Raw genomic sequence first — 17,964 nt, 5'->3', positions numbered from 1 at the left:
AAGCTGGTCGTGTTGATTTTAATAATATAGTGTATCTCCCACATAACCACGTAAAAAAATTTAACAACAAGTGCTACATTCTTTTTCTTGTGTTAAGTCCTTTAAAATTCTGGTGTCTGTTTTATTCACACAACACGGGTGGTGCAAGCCAGATGTATTTTTAGTGCACGATAGCCACATGTCTTCTGTACTGGGGGACAGTGACACAGATACCTCTAAATCTATGTTCCAAATCTTCCTCCACTTTCTACAGCTCCCACCCCTGTCTAATTTCTTCCCCAGAACATGGCCACCAGATGCCTCATGGTACATAGGACACCTCGTTTCATCCTATCACACTTGAGGCTTTATCCCAGAAGCTCACAGTCCAGTGAAGTCCACGACATTGGGCCTGTTCTCTCCAGGGGCCCACGCCTCTATAAGGCACAGAGTCTGGCACTGAGCAAGACTTTGGTCAAAGACCATTTCCCATGTGCCAACTTCCCTTCCTCACCGCCCTGCAAGAGCCCCCTCTCTTTTTGTGTCCCCTTCCCTGCACACAGTCAGTGCCTGTGGCCCTTATGTCCTCTTACTCCTCTGGCAAAGGGACTCCAGCTCCCAAATTTCCAAGTGGAAGAAAAAAGTTAGGACTAAACTGAGGCTGCATTTGAGCCCTGTCCAGGCTCCAGTTAGAAACAACCAGATCACAAATGATCCTAAAGTGAACATATCCTGAATAGGGGTGGTTAGCAGAGACTAGGAAAGGTTAAAAGGGTGGTTGAACACTCTTCCTCTGTAGCCAGGCTGGAAGTTTCCCTTTTCATACAGTCCACAGAAACTCACCCAGCAAGAACATCAGGAAAATTCTCCACCCAGGGCTCCTGCAACACAGCCCTCGCTGAGTACTCAGTGCTTGGCAAGTGATTGCTCTATGCCCCAACTCAGTGAGTCCCAGCATTATATAGATGGGGGACATTTTTTACAGAAGAGGAAGCAGCAGAGGCATGGAAAGATAAGCTGTACAAAATCCTGCATCTGAAAACCAGCAGAGCAGACCTCAGAGTCGGACACAGAGATCTGCTCCCAGTTACCATGATTTAGTGTCTCTAAGAGCTTATACCTCAAGTGTGTGGAAAACTGTATCAAATTGTCCTAGCCCGTGCAAGCAAGTCTCTAATGGGACAGCTTAGAGCTCAGTAATTTGGGATGGGGGGAGGATTGGGGCAGCCAATGAGTATTAAATATCCAGAAAATGTCACTCTTGACCGCCACCACTGCAGTCAAGGCAAACACTCACCTGATTTTGTAGATAAGGCCCACATTATTGGTTCGCACCCGGAATACATCAACATTGGCTTTCTCGAAAGCGGACTCGCTCCTGTGGTGGACACATGCAGTCAGTCCCAGAAACACGTCTCATGGGCCCAGGAACGGAGCCAAAGGCTGGCATCCTCTTCCTCCTGCTTATCACACTCACTGGAAGAGCTGCATGCAACTAGCTACCATTCTGAGCATTCTCTCTGATGTGGTCAGAGAAGAGGAAGGAAAGGACGGGCATGCTCGTGCCTAGGCTCACATCCAGGCGTCCATGTAATCATTGCTCTGAGTCCCTAAGGGAAGCACCGTGGGTGATACATGGTGTGGACACGCAAGCCATGAGCTGGTAGAAGACCTGGGGTCTGTTCAGGGAAGAAGAGGAAGGAGGGTGTGATGGATGGATGCCTGGAGCCTCTCGTCTGCAGGCCCCCTTGGATGGCAGCCTGTACCCCATCATTCCAATGAGAAAAGGGAACTTTCCCTCCCTCAGCAAGCAGGGAGGCAGGAGCAGTAAGGAGACTCATGACTGGTACCTGTCAAACAGTGCACCTAGAGGAAATACACCCAGGGTATGAGGTAGTGCAGGGCCCAGCCAGTCCCAGCTTCTGCACATCCTAAATTCAAGTACTTCACACAGAGGCTGGAGGCGCTTTGCTCCAGGATCTTCCGGAGTGGACACCTGGGTCTCACATTAGCATCTCTTTCGTCCTCTGTATGGTCCGGGAACCCAGCCCTGATAGCTCAGACCTGCCAGCAGCTCCCTCTGACCCGTAGCTTTGAGTCTATGAGTCTAAATGAGTCTATGCTCTCAGCCAGAGTCCATGGCCAGCACACAGCTGGGAGAAAAGAAAAGCACAGAAGACATTTGCCTGTGCTACGGTTTACACCTTAAATGAATTCCCAAAGCCCTTACAAGCCTGACACCCCACACATATCCTACTCACTGTCTGGAAGCCTTTAAGAGGTTGGACCTAGGAGTGTAGCTCAGTGGTAGAGCATTCTCCTGGCATGCATGAGGCCCCGGGTTCAGTTCCCAACACTCTACCGTAAAGAAGGTAGTGCCTGGTGGAGGGAAATCAGGTCACTGAGGCTGTGCCTTTGAAGGGAATACTGGGACCCTCTTCCTCTTCTGGGGACTCCTCTTCCTCTCTTCACTTCCTGGTTGCTGTGAGTGAACAGCTTCTATCACTTCCGGGGCTGACTCGCCATGTCCCCAGAAACAATGCAGCCAACTGGTCATGGACCCGAACCTCCAACACTCTGGAGCAAAATCAACCTTTTCTCTTTTTAGTTGGTTTATTTTAGGTATTTGTTACAGCCACGGAAAGCTAAATAAGCCAGCTTATGGTTATTATTAACATTTACTGGCTGTCTGTGTTCTTCAAAATAGAGGGGGTGAGGGGCCTTCTCCCCAGGCCACAGGCTGAAGGTCAGGCACAGGGTCCTTCCGGGTTCTTCAGGCCCCAGAAGCTGGTGTTCTTCAAACGGACCTGCTCTGGTGAACAATCTGCCTTGGGGCGAGGATTCCTTAAGAGATGAGCGAGATGGAACAAGGCAGGGCAGGGCAGAGCTGGGGTGGGGGTGGGGGGTCCTAGAAAATAGCAGAGCCCAAGATGTATACTAAGGCAGCCTTGTCAGGGGAAAGAGGACCCAAAAAGAAGCCTGGGGACAGAGAGGGGAGAAGGAGGGTGACGGAAGCGTCTAGGCTTGCTGGAAGGAACTGGAGACTCGCAAGCTGGTGGCACATGTCTGAGCTCAGGTGGGTGTGTGTCCAGGGAGGAAAGGAGGAGAGCCAAGCAAGGCCACTGAAGTGTGGAGATACAATGTTTCCTCCAAAGAATGAGCTGGTCTCCGTCCTGGGAAAAGAAAGTTTTTGGATCCAGCGTTGAAGATGAAAGCAAATCAAATCAGTCCCGGAGAGAAGGTGTGCTCATGTGGGGTTGCCAACTGTGGGAGAGCATCAGGGCACACCAGACCCTGCTTCTGTCATGGCAGCTGGGGAATAACTGGGAAAACACACAGTCATCGATTCTGCATGCTAGGATTTTGTGAATGAGAAACAACAACAACAAAGAATGAATAAATGATATTTTCTTTCCCAATACGTGGCACAAAGCAACATATTTTTAGAATAAATTGACACAGTTTTCTGCATTAACACCCTGAGGAACGGATGCCCCGGGAAGCTATATGTTTGAATGCTCTGTAGCCATTAAGAACACTTGAAGAAGTTTAACATACAAGCTTTAAAAAAATGTTAAGATGGAATCTGTGAGCAGAGCAATCAAATAAACAGGACTCCAACTTTCATTTTAAAAAGGTGAGTGGGAGAATTTATACAAACATACCAGGCCACACCTAGAGGCCAAGTCTATGTAGTCTTATTTGTTCTTGTCTATATGAATTTCCACATTTTACCAAAGGAACACAATCTGCTTTGGCGATTTTCCCTCCTGAAACTCAACTCGGCCCATGGGCTGCCAGGGGAACAGTCTCTGAAAGTCTGCGGATGGTAGGTGTCATCCTCTACAGTGCAGGGAACCTGGGAAATAGACTGCAGGGAGCAGGGGACAAGGTGGGGAAGGGTTCCCATCCTATTCCAGCCGACGATGAAGGCAAAAGGAGGCAGCTGGGTTTCCGCATGACCAGCAGGGGCAGGGGCACTCTAGACCAGCTCAAGGCCACATTGTTGGGGCAGGCATGGTTCCTTCCCAGATGTGACTCAGACTTCAGTAGTGTGTGCTCCATAGAGACCAACCTGCCCTTGCGTACAGGAGAGCTATGTCTTCAGAGAAGAAAGGGCTGTAGACAAACTCCCCTAACTGTCCATTCTCAGGGAGAGGCTGGGACTATCCCAAACAAACCCTCAGCCCCATCCACTCTGGGATCAGATCTGAAAAGCCCATTTCTAGTAAGAAAGGATGCAGAAGCTTTAGAGAACTGACCAAGGCTGCATTAGCAATCCCAGCAGAAACAGAAATGTAGGTTCCTCGCATTTCCCGGCTGGAGGAGGGCCCCACCATGGCTCCGACACCATCCTCAGACAAAGTCTAGCTCAGGGCACTACCCATGTCACCTCCCAGCAGGTACTTGCTCCAGAGAGAGCCTCCCAAGGCCTGTATCTGGCATTTTAGCCACTAGCGAAGCCTCCAGACTTAAATGCCAGGCACTCTCCAACACACTGGGTGTGAATTCTTAGCGGGAAAACAACAACAATAAAATACATGAAATCCCATCTTTTTGCCATGTCATAAACACGTGACCTCCTGGGCAACGGGGGAAGAGGAAACCCAGAAGATGGTGACTTCCCCTGAAGTCACTTTGCACTGACCTGGGGCGAAGACTAGGTGAGGGCTCACACGTGGGAAACTAGGTGACAATGTCATCTTCACTGCCTAGAATCAGAGAGCAAAGATCTCTGCAAATCGTGTTATATTAGGTGGTGGGTGAATCCTGCTAAACCATGAGAGATTCTGTGTTCTAGGACACAGAAAAAGGCACAGGGGTGTGCTCAGATCAAGGTGAGAGAGAGAAAGGGAGAACAGGAGTTAGGAGATGAGAGGTTGTGGAAAGGGGTCAGGAGAGGTGCCAGGAAAGATCAAGGTTGAATTTTAATACTGATGGAGCTAGCCTTGACTTTCCTGCATTGGGCAATGTGAACCCTTTCTAAGGCCAAGAGCTATCGGAGAAGCCTGTTAAATACAAAAGTGTGTGTTTTTGTGTGCATGCACACGTCTGTGTATGCAAGTATGTGTGTGCATGTCCATGTGTATGTGTGCAAGCTTGTGTGTACCAGCGTGGGTGTACATGTGCAGGTATGTGTGTGTGCATACATACAATAACCCCTGCTCCAGGTAGCTCAGTGGGTTTGTCTTGAAGCTGGCTGGGTATGCAGAAGAGAAGCAGACAGTGAAGTGTAGGGAGACCGAGGCAGCACATCCTGCGTTAACACAGAGGTGACCTCAGCTACTACCATGAGGGATGCATCCCAGACCCTCAGAAAGTCACATCCCCCTCCTGGACTCCGTTTTCAGCTTGGGTTGCAGGGATGTCATGGGCAGAATCTTACACAATGTTTTTAATAGTCTTTTCCCTTGGTTTCTCAATGTGGGCAGATTCTGACCTCTTGCTTCCCCTCCATTATGCTCACTAGTGAGAGGACATCAGCTGTCACGGTCAACTCGGCATCCACTGCTTGGCTTTCCAGCCTGGCCTCTCCAGCCTTTCCTTATGCCTCAGCCTCATTACAGCAACATGGCACCGGCCGGCTGCTCCAGCTGCTCCACCACAGAGTCTTTACCATCCACACTCTTCCAGGATGCTTTGTATTCCTCTAGCATCTGAGTTCATTCCAGCACTGAAGGCATTGGTTATGTCCTTTCTTGTGAGGTGTCCCTCTGGCAATGTGACACCTTGGGTTTCTACTGAGCTTCTATTCAATATGACCCAGGACAAATACGGAAGCCCAGGAAGCTCATTTCCACCCTCCATGGCATGTCCATTGCCTCCCTGCGCAGCCCTCTCTAGTCTCAGCTGCTATACCCGCCCATACCCTCCCTCGTGCAGACTCCTGTCTCTAGGCTGGTCTGAAGAAGCCAGCTCCCATGCCCTCCTGGCCCTGTCAACCCCTCCATAATGCCACCCACTCCCCATACTGCAAGGTAGACTTTCTAATGCTGTTGAGAGGGAAGGCTAAAAGCCAGGCTCTCGGGCTACAGGGATTCCAGTGACAGCCCTCCTCAGTATGTGCCATCAGTGATCTGGGCCTGCCTAAGCGAGTTTGGCAAATGGACAAGCAGAGAATTATGGGTACATAAAAGGAGGAAGGACTGTGAGATCCCACTACATGAAGATAAAAGGATAGTTTTGCTTTAAAAGGTGAGCTGGAGACTGCAGACACCAACCAGCTGGCCACCTTCCCAGGGCTAGTGGTATCTCCTTCCTCTGGGAGGGTGCATGGCAAAAACGATGAATATTTCATGTATTCCCTTTACCGTGCCCACGTCACGGGAGGAAAGACTTCCACAAGAGTCGCGCGCAGTGAGGAGTGCAAGGAGGCAGGTACCCTGTTCTGCAGAGATGAACAAAATAGCGCGTTACCACAACGCAACACGGCTGCACGGTGTCCCTTGCAGTGCTCATTCGGTACTCACTCATAATAAGACCGGTCACCCTGCAAAGCCAGAGCCTCAAGTCTCCTGGCATGGCCACGCCACACTTCCCTCCTTACCCCCAGGAGGTGCCAGGCCATAAACCTTAGAGACCACAACCTGTGGCACAGGTGAGTCTAGAAACAAAAAATCTCTTGCATATTCCAGGGCCACAGAGCCATGCAGGCAATTGAAATATCTACAACATAAATGTGAATGAAAGACAAGCTTACACACACACACACACACACACACACACACACACACACACACACACACTTCGAGATTATGAGCCACTCCCCCTAGGTCTCCGTTTTTCTATGAATGGAGTAGAACAGGTCAGTAGATAATGGCTGTGGAACTTTTCCTCAATCGGAATCCTGCCCAGAAACCCAGTGGGTAAGAGAACTAGAAGTGAGACCATTCTAAACCAGCTGCTCAGATTTGCCCAGACAGCACAGGCTGAGCGAAAGCCAGTGAGCTAAGACTCCTAGCCAACTCTGAAATCTTATTCTGAGGTACACTTGTGGGTTTGCTGTGTTTGCTTGTGTGTGCATGTGCGGAGTGAGGGAGTGGACCAAAGAGAAGACAGCAGTCTCTGCCCTCAGGGGTTATAGAAGAGCAAAGGGTTCGAGTGTGTCACACACAGATGCACACAGATGACATGTGACTGCGTGTGCATGGCTCCCAGGTAGGTTTAGTGTGATGCTGGCCACCATGAGACCTCAGGATAGATCATGGCTCTCTCACACATATTCTTCATGGCACTCACTACCTCAGCGGCCCTAGGAGGGTAGGTAAGGAAATCAAGGACTTGGAGACCATGAGATTTTGGCAAAGTTACATGGAGCAGAGCAGTAAAGCTGGTCCTGGACCTGGGGTTCTTGGTCCTGATTGTTCATTCTCCATCATCAAGAGATACACATGAGTTCTTGGGAGACTCAAACTAGATATTACTGTTTACAAAATCTAGTGTGGGACAAAGGAGGATTATCGGGAAAGCATTGGGCAATACCAGGATGATACTTGGATTGCTGACAGAGAATTCTTGTCGCATGCCTGTGGCCCAACTGTCCATTTCTATAGTTCGGAAGGCCACCATGGGGTTCTAGGACTTGGCCAGCCAACTAACATCCCACGACCCCACCAAGGCAAAATGGTACTCACTTGCTAGTGAGATGGAGCTTGGGAGAAAGCCCATTCTCTCCAAAAAGTGTGATGAACACATTGGCGTCTGTCCCTGCACCACGAACATCCCCTGTGGCTGTGACCACCTCATACACTGGAGGAGGAAAAAGACAGATTGTAGGCTCAGAAGGGAACCCACAATCACATGCTCACAATCCTAAACCAAGGTCAAATCCGCACGAACTCCCGCTGCAAGAGCTAGACTCCCTGCAGTACCACATGCTGCTTTTGCAGAGGACTCTGGAAGCTTGGAGACAAGGCCAGCTTCCTTACGCATTAGGTAAACCATCTAAGGGCTGAATATGCAGCTTCCTCCAAGGGGTGTGTCTTTGGCTGCAGCACTGAGTTCCCTCTTGTGGTCCTCTTGAAGCTTGCATGGCTTTTTGTCAACACTGTTCAGGATCAGGGTGTCAGTACCTGCATACTTGAAGAGGGAAAAATCTATCAAGACTCTTAGCAATGGCAGTGTGGTGGTTTGAATAAAAATGGCCCCTATAGGTTCACATGGAGTGGAATTCTTTGAGAGGATTAGGATGTGTGGCCTTGTTGTAGTAAGTATGGCTTTGCTGGAGGACGTGTGTCACTGCAGATGGACTTTGGGATTTCAGAAGCTCAAGCAAGACCCATTCTCTCTCTTCCTGCTGCCTGCTGATCCAGATGTAAAACTCTCGGCAACTTCTCTAGCACCACGTCTGCCTGATGCTGCCGTGCTTCCAATAATAACAATAACAATAATAGACTAAACCTTTGAACTGTAAGCCAGCCCCAATTAAATGCTTTCCTTTCTAAGAATTACTGCGGTCACGTGTCCCTTCACAGGGATAGAAACCCTAAGACAGGTAGGACCTGTTACAACCAGGGGAACTGAACAAGATGAGCAGGGGCATTCCATGGCTGGAGGAGTGTTAGCAGAATTGTAGGAATGTATATTAGATCTGTTTTCGGAATCAACTCCCAGAAACGCCCAGCACAGACCCGTCCTAGGTCCTAGGGAGGGTTGCTGCAGCCAACCACCTTCAGAGCCACGGCACCTCTGCTAAGACGTGGGAGCAGCCACACAGCAACCTATGCAGCTGCTGTTCCTCTCTCCAAATGAAATGTGGGCCCCATCCTGCTCGAGGAGGAGTCACTGCTGAATCAGTCGTGGGCTGGAAACGCTGACTCAGGGAACCGACCACACGCGTGGGCAGCGCGGGAGGCTGACCAAAAGGAAATGACTATGCTGGGAAGCAGGGATTTGCAGTGTGAAGGGCTGGTCAAATGTGGGAAGGGTATTTGGAAGCCTCAGGGTGTGTGCCAGCTGTTCACCACCGTGTGGAAATGGTACAAATGCCAGCGCTTGATGACTGTGTCACAACCAACAATGACTTACTGCACGCCCGGCCCTGAGTTAGTTGTGCACATGAACGCTTATTGCTACAAACTTGTTTCTCTTTCCTATGTCTTGCCTTTTCAGAACAGGTCCCCTGTTGCAGAATACCTTTGAGCTCTCTCGAGGAGATCTGATGGATTGGGTTGCTCTTTGGGGGTTAAACAGTCGTTATTCAAAACCATCAGTTGGCAGTCCATTCTGCCAGGGGGGTTTGTCCCACGTGCAAAGCAGAACAGTTGATGGGAGGACGGTGGAGGGCGTGAGTACCTCGAGCATCTGTAGCGCTCTGGGCCTGCGGAAGGTTTTCCAAGTAATATTCTTCCTACTGCAAGTCCATGAGCCTCCACACGCTGAGGCAAAGCGTTGGGCATCAACCCACAGAGGACTTGGGGTAGCCACTGGCTCTCCACTTAGAAGCAGGATGGCTCTTTACAAGGACCTCGCTGCCTGCCACACTGGCTAGAAATATCTGCCCCGCGGGGCTGTTTCTGGGAGTTGATGATGTAGAGGCAGCCCCACCACACGGAAAATAATAAATAGCTTTCCTCTTTTTAAGCTATTGTTTGTGCAGAAAAGCCTATTTCATCCAAGAGCTAACACCTGTTCCTTTGGCAGACAGCATATTAGCTCAAGCGCCATGGACATGGTGTACAGATGATTCTGAAGCCCTTGAGGAGCACTTCAGATTCTAACATGGTCCTCCCTCACCGGTGAAGAATGGCAGCTGCAGTGTCTGGGGAATGACACCGGATATGCCTGCTTCTGACAAAGCTCGTCAGAGGAGCCATGAATGGGGAAAGAAAGTAGCCGTGTGTGTGGACTCGGTCGCTCATGATGCTCATGGCAAGGCTTGAGTCCTCACAGCCTGAACCCCAAGGCAACTGGAGTACTACCTGCGTCACTGAGCACACAGGGCCTTTCTGAGTCAAGCGGCCACAGGAGAATGGCCGGCCTTGCAGAAATGTCAGAGGCACATCACTCGAAAACTAGAGAAAGAAGCCCAGAGATGCTTAATTTAAAGACAAGGAGGCTCTGGGGTTCAGGACAGGCAAAGCAGATTCACTAGCTTCACCCAGGAGCACATAGCTACTCCCTAAGCCAGACACACGCCATATAGAAGCTGCTCATGTCAACTAAATTACAGTGAAGACCATCAAGAAAAATGACAGAGTGAGTCACCGATGAAGACAGTATTTGGAGTGCATCCAGAAAAGGACTCATACCTAAAAATGATGAATAATTCACATCAGTAAATAAGAAAAAAAAAACAGATTACATCCTTTTGAATACCAGTAGACGATCCAAAGTGAGAGACTTCCTAAGTGCTCATCAACGTTACCCATGTAACGCCAGTAACAGCAGTAAAAACAGTGAGACCACGGTAGACACGCCGTGGTAGTTCCACTCCCGGGGCTACCGCTCAGCAGTGAAAACCAGAGAGCTGCCGGCACGCGCTCTGCAGCACAACCTAAGTACAGACACGAAACACTTACTCTTCACAAGGCTATTTACGTGAAGTCACCAGAAGCAAATTAGACGCGCTGCAGCACGAGGCAGAAGAAAGGCTGCCTGGGGTCGAGAACAGGAGGCTAGCTGGGAACGACACAGAAACCCTTGGTCTCGCTAATGTAAATACTCTCTACGTTGACCTTGTGTTGTGGGGATAACACCAAAAAGGACATTTAAAATAGTTGTACTTTATTATAATAAACTGTGTACTTCAGCAACACTGAAAAGTGCAGAAACGACTTAATACATCACCAAAGAGACTCAAATGGCCACCAAATATGGGGGGTATGCAAATAAACATGTTCAGTGCCATGATTCATCAGGGAAATGAAAACTAAACCCCCAGGAAGATGCCACCATGTGCCCACCGGGATGGCTGAAATAAAAAGAACCGACAATACCAGGCGTTGGCAGAATGTCACGCCACTGCCCCCTCTTACATAATGGGGGTGCATGAGTGGCCAGAAGCACAGATAGGGGAACAGATGCTCACCCCATAACCTAGCACCCCAGCTTCCAGTTACAAATCCTGGAGAGATGGATATGAGGGCCAAGACCTGTAGCATCTTTGATCATATTAGTACAAAAACAAAGGCAGAAGCCATTCAATCGTCCGTCAACAAGAGAACGGTTGACTCGCCAGGGATGTGTCTACCAAAGGCAAGCGTATTCACAAATAAAAAGAACCAACTAGGTATTGCGTTACAGCACACACTAACCTCTCAGGAGGGATGGTGAGGAAAGAAGATAGGCACAAAAATATAGCCACGGCAAAAGCTGTGGCTCACTCCTGTGACCCCAGCACCAGGTGACTGGGGTGTAGGAACCGCTCGAGAGGTTAACACTAGCTTAGGCTACGTAGTAAGGATGGAGAAAAACAAACGTGGGCCGGGGGCCTCCATTTATGCAAAGTTAACAGGAAAAGCGCCTGGGGAGTCAGACATGTCAGGTCCAGCAGAAGTACAAAGGGCCTTCTGTGGGGCCTGGAAATGGGAGTCCCCGTCTGAATCAATGGTGCCACACACATGCGCACAGGTAAGATCTTCCCCGCGCTCCGCCCCCCCCCCCCCCCCCCCCCCCCCCCCCGCCACACACAGGGTAGCTGGTAGAGCTACCCTTGGCCTTGTAGTACTCATGCTCTAGCTCATCCTCGTTGTCCTCGGAGTTGTAGTTGAGCAGCTCCTCCTCGTACAGGCCCAGGAAGTCGATGTCTTTCTTCCTCCGCTTCTTCTTCTTCTGGGGCATCATCTTGCCACCTGCCTCTTCGGGGACCCTATAGGCTTACCGGTCGGACTGCACGGCTTCCTTAGATCTGAGCCTCTCACTCAGGAAGCTGTGGGGCCCTCAGCCCCTCCTAAGGCTTCGGGTCTGGATGCATCACCCTGGCTTTGTTCCCTGGGTCTTTTGGGTCCCCCATCTCAAACTTCTATCCCCCTTCCCTCCTCTCTGATCCCTGAGCCTAACACATAGTCTTTCTGTTTGTTAGTGTTTTCTTATCTTTTCCCCCTCTGTCCCTAACTTGTTCTCTGCCTCCCTCTCTCACTCTGCCTGCCCCGCAGCTTCTCCTTGAGTCCTATCACTTATTCATGAAAATGAGAAGGCTGTCCTCTTTCCTCCCACGCACACCCCTTTGCCGAGACTCAAGTGACAAAATGTCCTGGCATCCACTTCCCACCTGACCTCACAACGGGGAGGGTGGCACTCAGGACCCCTCCAGGGCAGCTAGGGGCCCACCACCAAGGAGACACCTGAGCATCACAGCCTATGAGAGCGCTGGACACCGCCCAGACCAGGCTCCTGAGGAGGGCAGAGCTGAGGGAATCCGCCCAGCTCCTGGGCACAGATCGGTTTCTCTGCATTATGCACGAGCGCTGATCGTCTTACCCAGAAGGAAGGGACTGACTAGGCTGGTTTCTGTTTCCATCTCCCAGAAGCATGCTCTCTTCCAGAAGTGACCCTCCTTGGGCAGTCCTGCTGCCCCTCAGAGCAAGCAGCTGGCCCGCAAGGCAGCCACTCAGTATGACTCACTGCCACTGCCTGCCTGTCTAGGACCCTGAGGAAGTCCACCTCTCCTCAGGTGGTCCCAAAAGGGCACAGATGAGCCAAACAGGATACACCTGCCCAGAGCAAGGGTCAGATGTCACTTCCAACCCTTCACCAGCAGTGAGAGCATCCTGTGGCCATTAGACTCCCTCCTTGCTCATTTTATTTTATTTTATTTTATTTTTGTAAATATTCCTTATTACCCGGGCTGTAAGGTTTCTATATAGATTTTAAAATACTAGAATGTTTCAATTCACTTGAAGCTCGTGCTCCTCTGCCTTGCAGGTGAACATGAGACAGAACTAACTCCATCTATGCTACCTCCTGGCTGTGTAGCCTAGAACGCAGCCCAGTTTCCCATCTATAAAGGGGGAAAAATGACCCAGTATTGCATGTTCAGCAGTTGGAGAAAATTCTTCATTAGTCAGAAGTTTCTGGAGAATATTAGCGGTTAATGAGTGTCTGTAGCTCCTGCAACAGACTAGATCTCTGTCTCTCTCCTCCATGTTTGTATGTTGAATGTTGACATGAAAAACTATCAGGGAGATGCTCAGAGGTGGGGCCGTGCGGGGAGATTACATCACGGAGGTGGAGCCCTTATGAATGTGATCAGTGCCTTAGAAAAGAGATGCCAGGACCTGGGAACGTGTGTGTGTGTGCGTGTGTGTGTGTGTGTGTGTGTGTGTGTCTGTGAAGTGGCCGATGTGTAAACCTGAGGACCCGAGGTACATCTCCCTGAATTTACATCAAAAGCCAGGCATGAAGACACTTAACCCTAGTGTTGGGAAGGTAGAGGCAGGGGGTCCCCAAGCCTTGCTGACCAGCCAGTCCTGTCAAAGCAGTGAGCTGAAAGTTCAGTGGCAGACTCTGTTTCAAAAGTAAGATGGCGCCCGGCGGTGCTGGTGCACGCCTCTAATCCCAGCACTGAGGCAGAGACAGGTGGATCTCTGTGAGGCCAGCCTGGTCTCCCAAGTGAGTTCCAGGACAGCCAGGGCTACACAGAGAAACCCTGTCTCAAAAACAAAAACAAAACAACAACAAACAAGTAAGGTGGATTTTTTAAAAATTGAATGTCTGTTTAGTGCTGCGTTTGCAAGCATGGCTGTGGGACTGTCTACTGGAGCTTGGCTTATAAGGGCCTGCACCCCGGACGTGACTCCGCCTACCTCAGCACCCTCAGCTCTCCATGCGCACAGAAACCCAGCAGAGGCCGTGAGTTCACGCTTGAGCTTCTGTTTCCTCCCAGTTGCTGGTCCGGGGAGGGGCCGTTCCTCATGTGCATCTCCCTACCAAGCCCAGCTGTGAGCTCTTCGCAAGTGGACAAGCCTCCCTCATGTTCACCGGAGCACGCTTAGGACGTTTGCTGTGCCGAGTAGACACTGGGCTCAGTGAGCGGATAAAGGCAAGAAGGTCAACAAAACAACAGGTTCACTGCTTGCCTCCAGAACCCAGGACAGAACTCACCTTCGGAATGCTCTAGAATGGGTGCCGTTCTTACCACGCTTCAGAGGAAATGGAAGAGAGAGCCGTTCACGGGTACGTGGAAGGAACATCGGAGCAGCAACCAGCACAGAACACCCCCTCTCCCCTCTGCCCTCTCACCCCCGCCACTTCCTATCCTCGGAGAAGCTTCTTTCCCACTTCATCCTTTTGAGGTACCCAGATCTCTACCAAGGGAAGGCATTTCTGACCCCAGACAGAGGTGACCAAGCCTATCTCCTCCCTTACTCTGCAGAGGGATCAGTCACCCTGGAATCAGTGGTAAGACTAGAGTGGTTTAATAGTAGGTGACCTACGCCCCCTGCTGGCTGCATGTGATTTGACCTCTGGAACCTTGAAGATTGGAAATAACCAAGAAAAATCATTTTGTAGGGACGGAGAGGACGCACACGCGCACACACACACACACGAGAGCACACAAACACTCAAATTATTTTTCTTGAGGTTCTACTCAGAAGCAATATCAAAGCTTGTTTTTAATGAGATACCCTTCAGACAAAATGTTCATTGGAATTTTTTATTATAAGACTTTGAGATTAAAATAATTCTAAAGAATCCCAAAGCATTAAAACATGTGAATTTAAAAAAAAAATCATGATCTGAATCAAAACCAAACATCCCGGACATAGTGCAAAGCAGAACCTGTCATACTGTGGCTGAAGAATGGAAACTACTCCCAACACTTTGGGAAGGAGCATGCGCTCTTATGTGGTGGCTAAACAAACTCTGTCTACACAGTGCAGAAACCCCGCTCCTTGGAGGGTGAATATGATCAAAATGCATTGTTTGCATGGATGAGATTCTCAAAAAGTCAATAAAATACGTTTTTAATGAAAAAAAAAATAGGATCTACCCAAGATCTGTCTACGTGTATTCAGAGATGCTCCATTCATAACAGCCCTAGGAGAATCTCAGTGCCCATCAGTTGTCCTGAGGGCAAGCAGAGATGCATTGATATGGATGATGCCACTCAGAACTGAAAGGGGAGTGAGTAGGACTGGGAAATGACAAGGAAGTAGACTGGACTAGGGCCGTGTGGCTCCATGGTGGAACACTGTGCAGATCTGGCTTGGTCCCAGAGAGAAGAAAAGGGGGGAGAGGACTGGGGATGGATGCTATGCAGATGAGTCTCAAAGAAACTATGTTAAGCGAGAAACCCAGGAGAAGGCTCTTGCTGTAAGGTTGCGTTTATGTAACGCTGTCAGAAAGAGACAAGCATAGGCTCAGAAAACCGGCCTGTGGTGGCCAGAGGCAGGCATGGGTGTGGGGGCTGGGGTCGGGAGGAGAGGTGCCATCAGAAAGCACAAGGAGGTACAGTAGGGCTTTGCAGACAGGACACAGACTCCATTCCTGTCTCTCGTTCTCCCCTGCGTCCTCTTTGGTCTGCCTTTCCAGTCCACATGCCACTCCAACTGGCTTCCGTCTAAGATACGGGCCTGGCCATTGGCTGAGTCCTCATCCGAGGCCCTTAAGTGTGAGGGCCTTGCTCACAGTTGGCAGGAGAGAGGATTGGGGCATTCTTTGCAGGACCCACATCTCACGGGCCCCCCAGCAGCACCATCACTAACACCGCAGCTCCTGCCCCCAAAACGTGAGGATCCCTAGGGCTGGCTCTCGAGAAATGGTGAGCAAACCGCAGGAGTGAGCAGGAGCGATGGGCGTTCATAAAGGTGAAGAACACACCCTCCGTTCTGGCGTGCTCCTGATTTCCCATCCGGGGTACCAGCCGGTCTCCCCTCCCGGGCTGCGTCCCTTCCTATCCTAGGGGTAGCGCAGTGCTGCGTCTTCCTGTCCCCAAGGAATGTGAGACTCCACACCCGCTTTGGGAAAAGCTCTCACGGGCTCCAGCAGCCTGGGGTAGCAGGGGAGCAATGCTTCCACTCCTCTTGTCAATCTCCCGGGCTAAGTACTGGGTTATGCTTTAAAAATCCGCCAGGACAAGTCGCTCCAGTGATTTCTCACACGCTTAGATTTAAGTCTTGGCTTCTCCCAAATGCCTGCAGGTTCTCTCCTCACTCTCCCCCCCCCCCCCCCCGCCCCAGCCCCCAAGCACACTGGCTCCATTTACACTTTACTCCTCTTTCTGAAGGGCTCACCAGCCTGAGGGACGCCCATTGCCAAAGGCAAACCCTACACTCACTTCCCCTTCCAGCGCTGCTCTTCCCAAGCTCACACCTCTCCGTGGGGCCGCACCCCCTGGTGGCCCCCAACTCGTCACACTCTTGACAGAATCACGTTTCCGGAAACTGATAAAGACTCTCTTCTCGTTCCATTACCTAGAAAGCAGTTCCGTGGATTTTGTGTACGTCCTCCAAGACCTGGTGCTGTGTACTGCTCCATCGCCGCCTCAGTCCTCTGCACCCATCCTACGTGCCGGCGCTCAGGGAACTCCGACACCCCGACCCCACACACCTGCCACAGTGACCGTTTGTCCCCGTGAAGTTGTTCTCAGCGGCCTGAAGCCTCTTGTTCGCTCCCACCTCTGGGGTTGTACACGGCTTACTACTTCAAATCACGACTGGCCCCACTCACCTAGCAAGAGGACTCGAGGAAACGAGGTGGGTCGTTCTTCCCCTGGTGGTAGCTGAAGGCCGAGGCAGGCTTGTGACTACCGGTTAGTTCTGACGTTCTGCACACACTGCAGATGCCAATGTGTCCCCACAGCAGCGCACAATCCACAGCCTCCCCCGGAGACTCGGCTGCATGCGCATCTTCCTTTGTCACTGGAGAGGTGGCTGTCTTCTACCTCCCTGGTCTCCCCCTTGCCGGCTGCAGGTTCGGACACACACTAGCCACTCCCCTCCTGGAAGCTCAGCTATTTCACAGGAGGGTTTGCCCATGTGCCCCACAGACGATTTAAATCACCTTGCTCCATGACGCTGGGGCTCTCCTCCCAGCAGACTCCCTAGATAGGGACACGCTACTCCCTGGGATAGACAGCTCTAGTCCCACTTCTGCCCTGCAGCACACCTCGATTCCCAAGCTCCTTGGCCCTGACAGGCCACTCTCTTCATCAAAATCCCACTTTACATGGCTGGGTGATCGTTGTGGGAACGGTGGCGGGGCCTCTGTGCTGCCTCCAGGGTGGGGCTCACTTCCTAGTTCCTTCCATTAAAGAGCCTTCAAAACAATTCCACTGGTCGTGATGGTCCTCACCTGTAATCCTAGCACCCGGAGGCAGAAGCAGGCAGATCTCTGTGAATTAGAGCGAGGCCATCCTGTTCCGGGTTAGCCAGAGCTAGATAGTGAGACTTTGCCTTCAAAAAAAAAAAAAAACAAAAAATCAAAAAGTAGTTCCACATGCTCTGCCATCCCTATTATCTTTTTGCCTTGAGGGAAGGCACCCAAGAGAAGTTTCACTGATGGTCTGTCCATCCATCTGGAAGTGCCTCCTCTGGGAAGCAGCTTCCTCTGCAGCCTGATGCCAGGACTAGACTCTCCAACTTGCTTTCTTGCTACACAGATCTCTCACTTCTCTAGCAAGTAGCCTCATCCCTGGAGAGGGCCAAGGACTTAGATTTCTGTGCCTCTTCTCAGAAACTATTGCTCTCATTGAAGTGGCCCTCCCTACTCATCCAGCATACCCTTGTTGGTTTGTCTTCTGATTTCACCAGTCTCTTGACGTATCTCAGTTCCGTCCAGGTGTGCTATCTCTGCATGGCTCATCACACCCATTGCCACAGGCCTACCCACCAGCAGGAGCCTCCTAAATGGACGTGGCCATGCCCACAGCACTCTGGTCCTCAGCTAACCTGCACGCCTCATTGCAAGCAGGGTAAGCTTTTCAAGGGTGGCCCAATGGCATCCTGTGTCTTCCAAGGACCATGGCCGCCTCTTGAACCTAGACTCCTTCTCTGTCCAGATCTCCAGTTTTATCTCCAGACAATTGTGTCCTCTCCCTTTCCT

General features: G+C 50.7%; 1 protein-coding gene across 3 annotated transcripts in view; it reads right to left on the bottom strand.

The window, feature by feature from the left end:
• The window catches only part of Loxhd1 (lipoxygenase homology PLAT domains 1), a 150,660-nt gene extending 138,897 nt beyond the window's left edge, over positions 1–11,763 (bottom strand). For 2 of the 3 annotated variants that reach the window (XM_055622789.1, XM_055622790.1), the window contains exons 1-3: positions 11,631–11,763; positions 7,614–7,728; positions 1,277–1,357 (exon numbers count right to left, since the gene is read on the bottom strand). In XM_055622789.1, the coding sequence (XP_055478764.1) occupies positions 1,277–1,357; positions 7,614–7,728; positions 11,631–11,763 (329 nt within the window). The remainder of the gene's footprint in view (positions 1–1,276; positions 1,358–7,613; positions 7,729–11,630) is intronic. The other variant, XM_055622791.1, reaches the window with a different exon arrangement.
• Positions 11,764–17,964: the final 6,201 nt, after the last annotated feature.

This window comes from Psammomys obesus, unplaced genomic scaffold, assembly GCF_907164565.1.
Source record: "Psammomys obesus unplaced genomic scaffold, mPsaObe1.curated_primary_1811, whole genome shotgun sequence".
NCBI classification, from domain to species: Eukaryota; Metazoa; Chordata; class Mammalia; order Rodentia; family Muridae; genus Psammomys; species Psammomys obesus.
The sequence above is the reverse complement of the archived record's forward strand: the minus strand, read 5'-3'. Positions and strand labels throughout refer to the sequence as shown.